The sequence below is a fragment of the Pyxicephalus adspersus genome, chromosome 6, assembly GCF_032062135.1.
Source record: "Pyxicephalus adspersus chromosome 6, UCB_Pads_2.0, whole genome shotgun sequence".
Classification (NCBI taxonomy): domain Eukaryota; kingdom Metazoa; phylum Chordata; class Amphibia; order Anura; family Pyxicephalidae; genus Pyxicephalus; species Pyxicephalus adspersus.
Window position 1 is genome coordinate 1,265,043 of NC_092863.1, and position 7,983 is coordinate 1,273,025.

A 7,983-nucleotide genomic window follows, 5' to 3' on the forward strand; every position below is an offset into this window, starting at 1 on the left:
ACTTCTGTATGGCTTCTCTCCTTGTCCTCTACACTTCTGTATGGCTTCTCTCCTTGTCCTCTACACTTCTGTATGGCTTCTCTCCTTGTCCTCTATACTTCTGTATGGCTTCTCTCCTTGTCCTCTATACTTCTGTATCCATATATTACTTGATCATTACATTCTACATCAATCTCACTGATCCTTATTATCCTCCAGACAACCTCATGGAAGTGGTCAGGCGTCAGAATTTCACCGATCCCACACCCATCCAGAGCCAGGGCTGGCCGGTTGCCCTGAGTGGACTGGATATGGTCGGTGTTGCCATGACAGGATCTGGAAAAACACTTTCTGTAAGTTTACCCCTCCTGTTATTTGTGCAGGTTATTGGGGGGTGCATTGGCCTTTATGGTTACTATAATGTAGTGTATGGCGTACAAGCAGAAACCTGCTGTACCCATTGTCGATGTATTTACAAGTAACCTTAAGCTGGACAGGAAGAAGCAGTAGGTGGGTGGTAGCCCTGTATTGTAATCCAACTTTTCACTAACCACCCGAAAACAGCCGGGTGGTCACTGGTGCGCCCAGCTAAGTGGCCATGGAGATTATTTGTTATTGATAACTAAAGCTGCTGATCAGACAGTAACATATGATAAAATGTTGGCTATAAATGGGAATTGTCATGTGTGCAATGTTTAAATGAGGTTCTAAAGTGTGCTTTCTCTTTCAGTATTTACTTCCTGGAATCGTCCACATCAATCACCAACCATTCCTACAGAGAGGTGATGGGCCAATTGTAAGTACTAATCTTTATTGATTCCATTGGTGTTTACAAGATGACTGCTCATTATAATACAAACTGATATTTTCACATCCTGGTTGCATGACAAGACTAGTGTTAACCTCAAATCCCTGGTGAATTGATTCTTTACAATCTTCTAGCTTCATACACAATTAGACTGGTGCAGAGCTGCCTTGCTCAGCCAGGGTACCACTGGAATATTAGCCTTATGGTAGTTCACAAGTCTGATCTGGACATACATTCCCGAGATGGTGGCTGTGCTTGATGCCTATGTGTAATGTATGGGATAATCAATATAATAAGTTAAACTTATCACAATAAGATTAGGATCGACACACAAACAAATGTATTAATCCTCTATCAATCCAGCGTTATTGAAGTAATAAACTGAATATTGGGGGGTAAAAAATGGGTAGAGTAATTATAAATGAGGATATTTTTTCTCCCCAGCTCCTGGTGCTGGCACCTACCAGAGAACTGGCGCAACAAGTGCAGCAGGTTGCAGCTGAGTATGGCAGGGCCTGTCGCTTAAGATCTACCTGTATTTATGGAGGAGCACCCAAAGGACCACAGCTTCGTGACTTGGAGAGAGGTAAGGACTGATCATTGAAACCCAATTACTGAGAGCCCTATCACCCATCACCTAGTGAGATAGTTAATGTTCTGTGTTTTTTAACAGGCGTTGAAATTTGCATCGCTACTCCTGGACGACTTATTGATTTCCTGGAGGCTGGAAAGACCAACCTGGACAGATGCACATACCTGGTGCTTGATGAGGCAGATAGAATGCTTGATATGGGTTTCGAGCCTCAGATCAGGAAGATCGTTGAGCAGATTAGAGTAAGTATTGGACTAGTATTGTATTCCATGAATGTTTCCCATGATTCCATGGGTTATAGCGCGTCTCTAATCACATTTCTCCTCCAGCCTGACAGACAGACCCTTATGTGGAGTGCCACATGGCCTAAAGAAGTCAGACAGCTTGCAGAAGACTTTTTGAAGGATTACGTACACATTAACATTGGTGCATTGGAGCTGAGTGCTAACCACAACATCCTTCAGATTGTTGATGTTTGTAACGATGGAGAAAAGGATGACAAGTACGTATCTTAATCCTGCTGCCTCAAATCCTAATGAAGTGTGGTTAACTTGTATAAGGATTCTGGATATTCACTGCATGGTCTATAACCTAATGTTTGCTCCTTAATCTGTAGACTTGTCCGTCTGATGGAGGAGATCATGAGTGAGAAGGAAAACAAGACCATTGTGTTTGTGGAGACAAAAAGGCGTTGTGATGACCTGACACGGAGGTTGCGCAGAGATGGGTAAGTGCATTTTAAGTGCCAACAATGGAATTGACGTTATTTTGCATGTCCAGAGGGTCTGACTGTATTGTCTGTTCTAGGTGGCCTGCAATGGGGATTCATGGTGACAAAAGCCAGCAGGAGAGAGACTGGGTGTTAAATGGTATGTATATTCAACCATAAGAATCTTTACATTGGTGCAGCATGTTGATGAAGCCAGTAACAAATATTGAATATATTGGGTTATAATTCAAATTACTGGGTTATAGAGCTGGTTTTGGCATGAAGAGAGTGGGGGATGTTCCATGATGTATATTTACCACCCCAGCTGTAGTCCAATATAACACAACCAGCATTACATTAAAGTAATTATCTGCCACTTAAGGTACAAAGACTTCATTGTCCTGTAGGGGCTCAGCATTATTAAATGATGCCACTTACAACATATCTTGTACCGCTGGTTGGAATATTCTTCGTCTTGGTCACTAACAATACCATCCTTTCTTTTCAGAGTTCAAGCATGGCAAGTCACCGATCCTTATTGCCACAGACGTTGCATCCCGTGGTCTAGGTCAGTACAAATCTCATGTGAGGTGTCTGCATTTCAGGATTTTTTGTTCTATTTTAAAGAAAGTTTGTTGCTTTCTTTAACCTCTGCAATTCTCTTTGAGTTTTTTTCACAAAGGTGCGGTCTTTGAGGCCTGGCCTAGGCATGACATTTGGAGGACTCGAGGGGGACGGAGGACTAGTGGAAATCGGCTGGTCTGCCAGTCGGGTAGAGGCGGAAAGCTGAATTTCGTGTGCCAGTAGTCTTCAAAAGGGAGAGACTTTGTTTTTTGACTTCCACTCTCAAAAGAGAAGTGCTTTTCATTCATCCCTTGCCCTGTGCTCCCGTGCTTTGCTATGCTGCTTACTGTGCAGCACTGTTACTCTGCCACACATGAGTTTCAGTGAGGACCGGTCTCGGGAGTGTGGCAAATAAGCCTTTTGTAGAGAATGATTGGTGGGTGAGTACTGGCACATGACTAGAGTGGGCAGGGAGAGCAGCACTCCTCTCCTCTGCAATATCTTTCACGATCCTCCCTCACCTGTACCGTAGTCGTCATGTCGAGACCAGCCCGAGTGGGACACGTTGGCTTCTTGGAATCTCTTGCCTAGACGAGGTCATGTTTCATTTATTAGCCTGCTGCAACCGGTGAGTTCCCCGTGATTACAGATGGGGAGACGGTGGTTGTAAGGGTCTTGGCAAGACAAAATGCAGTGGTTCGCCAGTGTGAGCTTCTAATGAGTGTGTGAGGACCGCGGCCAATTCTCAGGACGGTCCTTGTCTGGTGCACATGAGGAGGCTGGAGCCTTACTGCGGAGAAGCTAAGATGTCATAGAGTAGGGAGTCGGTGGGGACTGCATCCCGGTAAGCTGTTTGGGTGCAGACTAGCTTTACTGATAGTGTGGTGCTTCTAACTCCTCTTCTTTCAGGCCTTGTCTTGTAATTAGGCTCCTTGTCTAACTTGTGTTTCTGGTCTGGTTGTGGTGGTGTGCAAATCTTATTTGCCTCTCCTGTTTGCCACGCTACAACGCTTTACAGATGTGGAAGATGTCAAATTTGTCATCAATTACGACTATCCAAACTCCTCCGAGGATTACATCCACCGCATTGGCCGAACGGCCCGCAGCACCAAAACTGGCACCGCTTACACTTTCTTCACACCCAACAATGCTAAACAGGTTAACGACTTGGTCTCTGTGCTGAGGGAGGCTAACCAGACTATCAACCCCAAACTTCTTCAGATGGTGGAAGACAGAGGAGGTAAAAATCCTTTCTATTGTCAATATGGCTTGGTGAAAACTTAGTGCTGATGTAATGATAATGGGGAGTGTGAGAAGTGGTAAGACATGGATTTTATTCACCACTATAGGGCAGATGGGTGGTATTGAGTTAAGGGGTAACTATCTGCTTGTTGGCAGAAATTAAGGAAATTACTTTGTTTACATTTGTTCTATAATGGCATTAAATTAGTAGTTGGTTGTGTTGCAGTCAGTCATTTTACAACCTAATATCCTAAAAATTGCCCTTGGTTTGTAAATCTAAATTAGTATTGGAAATACCTTAGTTGCGCATTGTGCCAGGGGTTGTTCTGTGCTCCAAGTCATCTTGGCTCATCTGATTCTTTATCTCACAGGGCGCTTCAGAGGCCGTGGAGGAATGAACGATCGCCGTGACAGGTTCTCATCAGGCAAGCGGGGCGGGTGGGACCGGGAAAACAGAGGGTTTGGTGCTAAGAGAGACTTTGGAAACAAGCCCCAGAACGGCTTCGGGTCCCAGCAGTATGGAAACGGTAACGCCTACAGCAACGGATACGGGGTCCAGGCCAATCAAGGAGGATATCGGGGCGGTGCGCAACAAAATGGCACCTACCAGAACTATAATGCAGGACAACAGTACGCCACAGCCATGCAGAATGGGATGACACAACAGGCATACACATACCCAGTGGCCACAGCTGCCACAACAGCTCCAGCTCTGATAGGTTATCCCATGCCAGCCGCCTACACTCAATAAAACACAGTTTAGTGTCCTTTTATTTTATTTTTTCTCATATTCGCTCTTTATATTGTGTTTTCAAGGAACAGGATAGCTATTTAAGAAGTCTCTACAGGAGAGAATTAATGTCCGCTGCGTGGCAGCGACTGTAGTGCACTTTTTTCACTATTTAAGTTGACTGTTTTCTCGACATTCCGGAAGATGTTTTTAGTTCTTTTTTTGTACTAGAAAATGCAGCCAGTGTTTCAAAGTTTATTGTACAGTGATTTCCAGTACTGTAATGGGGGCAGTGCATGGCCTTCAATAAAGATCATTTAACTCAAATCTGTCTGCGTTGCATTGATTGGGGAAGGTGGAAAGATTGAATTCTTACATGAGAAATTAAATATATAAGTGCACAGAATGCCAGGGTCTCCTCCTTACACATTAAACTAATGGGGCACTTCAGATCCACCACCAGTAATGACTGCTAGCAATGGTCCTTGTATGATGATTGGTGGGTCAGGTTAGAGATCCTCTCCGATCAGAGGTCCTCGGGTCACAGGAGGGCCAAGACATCGGCCATTATTCCAAGCACAGGGATTTGTAACATTGGTCAGTGGTAAGCATTGGATACATTGATCTGATGGAGATCTGCTTCAGCCATTATGTTGGTGTGCTGGGATCATCAAGGTTTGTTTCTGCAGTGAATATTCATACTGATTATTTCACTGGCTATAAATGTTCTGATCACAATTCTTACTGTAAACTTGGTCAGGTCCATATTGGAATGAGTTGCTCTGGTTGGATCAGACTTGGCTTGTCTGGTTCTGATCCTTAATCACTGACCCAGAAGGAGGAGATGGCTCAGGTGTTCAGCTCATTACCTGCATGATTGGGTCAGGTGTGACACTTGACTACTGAGATTTCTTTACAGTTCAAAGGATCTGGGTTTATACCTATTTAATGTACAGCGCTGCGTAATATGTTGGTGCTATATAAATCCTGTTTAATAATAATTAGGGTTCCCTGGGACTCAGTGTGGTGATGGTCACACAATGGTTATCCTTTTGTAGGCCCGTCCCCCTGCCACTATGATGTCTCCACAACCTTCCCATTTCACATCTCCAGGAAGCAGAATGATTCCTGCATTAAACCCAAACCTGCTCTAGTAGTACCCTGTTATAGTGACTGGCATGTGCTTATTACAACCAGCTGCAGTGGTCCAGACATTTTAGTTGTATTTTCCCCACCCTTAGACCTATTCCATACATCAACCTGCTGCACATGTTAGATTCACTGCCAGGCTAAAAGGTGATTGTCTCTTCAGAGGAATACAGCACATACAATCTATTCCTCTAACCCCATAGTCATTCACCTGCTTATATCTGACATCCTGGTGCAGTGACCCTCCCATATGGACTGTGAATCTTATACAATCCCCATAGACAAGCAGATTCTCCCAACTCACATGGGAAGGTGGCAGATTCTTGGCCTTGTTTTGGAAATAAGAGTCTGCTGCACTGCCATCTCTGGCACTGCAGCTCCGGCATATAATGAGGTTGAGTACCGAGGCCTGGGATGGTTTAGTCACTGCTCCCATCTGACAGCTGGTCATTAGAATAAAACCTGAGCATTACTTCACCAGGAGGAAATGACACAAGGATTGCCCAAACCTTCGCTGTCCAGGTGCAGCAGCTGCGTCATTTCTGCTCATCCAATCAGGATCACCCACCCTGGTAAAGGGCCACGTGTGGATATTGGTGCCCGTGTGGGAGGAAAGTTACATTTTGCCTTTTATAACCTAAGCTGGTAAAACTTATTTCCCAAGGCTGTGATCAGGCCAGGATATATAATTCACATAGGATAAGGGCTGCATGGAGTTTGTACCTCCACACGTTGTTGCCTGTACAATGGAGTGTTGGGTTATAAAGGGGCTACAGCTTTCATCACGTGAATGTCAGATAATAATAATAATGGGGTATAAAACTAGCACCCACACCTCACTGCCCTGAACTACAACATGACCACGTGGCCTCCATCATTTCCTGGAAATCTCTGTCCCAAAATGAGGGATGAAACACAAACCACGCCCACATACGCAGCAGTAAAACGCAACAACGGCCTACAAACTAGGGAGAGGCTTGAAACGCATACCACGCCCCCTAAGCAGAACATTGAACGTGCACTCCTTTCATATTCAGGCGTGAAACGCAAAACACGCCTTCTATGCTAGGTGCAACGCCCTCGATGAGTGAGTGACTTGAAGACAAGGCACGCCCTCTTTAGTGAGGTCATTCGCACGGGCCACGCCTCTAGTGAGTAGTGAGAAGGCGCGCGCCCTCTAGCGTGCGTTGCTGGGAAGCGGCACGTGGAGGAAGCAGTTTGCAGGTCGGTATTTGTGTGTTGTGTGCTGGGAATGTCTCCTCCCTATACCGGCTCTATGTTCTCCCTGGGACGTGTCTCCTTATATAACCAGGGGTACAATAATAAGTGGCAGTGTTACAGACTTAACATATACCCCAGTTTTAATACCCCCTGCCCACACAGGTGCCCTTCCATTCTGAAATGTCCCCATAATTTCCTTTCTTTTCTGCCATGGCAATAGAACTGACAATCCTTGTACCCCTGCTGCTGTAGGGGCCTATTGATGGGGTCATGTGACAGGCGGGCACAATAGGGCATCCCCGGTGTTGTACTTGGGTCTCTGACCTCATATTGCCATCCTTTTCCTTCCCATATAGGACAGCGCAATGCACAGTCCCCCAGCGGAGGCCATATTGTGTCAGGTGACCACAATCCAAGATGTCTCCATGTATGATGGGATTGGCCCGAATTGGGCGAACGAGGAGGACAGTTCCAGCTTCTCCATTACTGCAGAGCAGGAGGCTGGCAGCCAGTGATCGGGATCATGGGGATCTGCTGGATTTATGCCGGAGGAGGAACTTCCTGTTAGGAGAAGAGATGACTCCGCCCTCTGTTCTAGGAGGAGGCCACAGCTTGGGGCCCCTTGGAGCCCAACTGAAAAGAAACTTTGTACAGGAATGGTGGGACGCCATGGTGCTGCACCGAGAGCAGGTTTTACCCATTGAATCTCTGTGCCATCTCCCGGTAACATCCAACCCATCACCCAGAGCTGCCATGATGACCCTTCCCAAGTCCTGCCTGGGGCAAAACCAGGACCCAACCAGGGAGGAGCTGGGAAAGATGGCCGACCTTCGCCAAGATCTCCTATATGGTAACAATCTGACCCAATGTGGGCAGGGCAAAGACACAATGATGCAGGGGAATCTCACCATTGTGGGAGGAGCAGACAAAGAATAAAGCAGGGGAATCTCACTATTGTGGGAGGAGCATAGACAAAGAATAAGGCGGGG

General features: G+C 45.8%; 2 protein-coding genes across 2 annotated transcripts in view; both read left to right on the top strand.

Moving 5' to 3' along the window:
- The window catches only part of DDX5 (DEAD-box helicase 5), an 8,234-nt gene extending 3,283 nt beyond the window's left edge, over positions 1–4,951 (top strand). Inside the window, exons 4-13 of the mRNA XM_072414102.1 lie at positions 199–332; positions 710–775; positions 1,232–1,373; positions 1,461–1,621; positions 1,709–1,881; positions 1,996–2,106; positions 2,187–2,248; positions 2,597–2,656; positions 3,671–3,892; positions 4,266–4,951. Of these exons, the coding sequence (XP_072270203.1) occupies positions 199–332; positions 710–775; positions 1,232–1,373; positions 1,461–1,621; positions 1,709–1,881; positions 1,996–2,106; positions 2,187–2,248; positions 2,597–2,656; positions 3,671–3,892; positions 4,266–4,645 (1,511 nt within the window). The 3' untranslated portion in view covers positions 4,646–4,951. The remainder of the gene's footprint in view (positions 1–198; positions 333–709; positions 776–1,231; positions 1,374–1,460; positions 1,622–1,708; positions 1,882–1,995; positions 2,107–2,186; positions 2,249–2,596; positions 2,657–3,670; positions 3,893–4,265) is intronic.
- A 303-nt stretch (positions 4,952–5,254) lies between these two features.
- POLG2 (DNA polymerase gamma 2, accessory subunit) overlaps positions 5,255–7,983 on the top strand; it is a 7,823-nt gene continuing 5,094 nt past the window's right edge. Inside the window, exons 1-2 of the mRNA XM_072414103.1 lie at positions 5,255–6,997; positions 7,351–7,844. Coding sequence (XP_072270204.1) covers positions 7,412–7,844 — 433 coding nt within the window. The 5' untranslated portion in view covers positions 5,255–6,997; positions 7,351–7,411. The remainder of the gene's footprint in view (positions 6,998–7,350; positions 7,845–7,983) is intronic.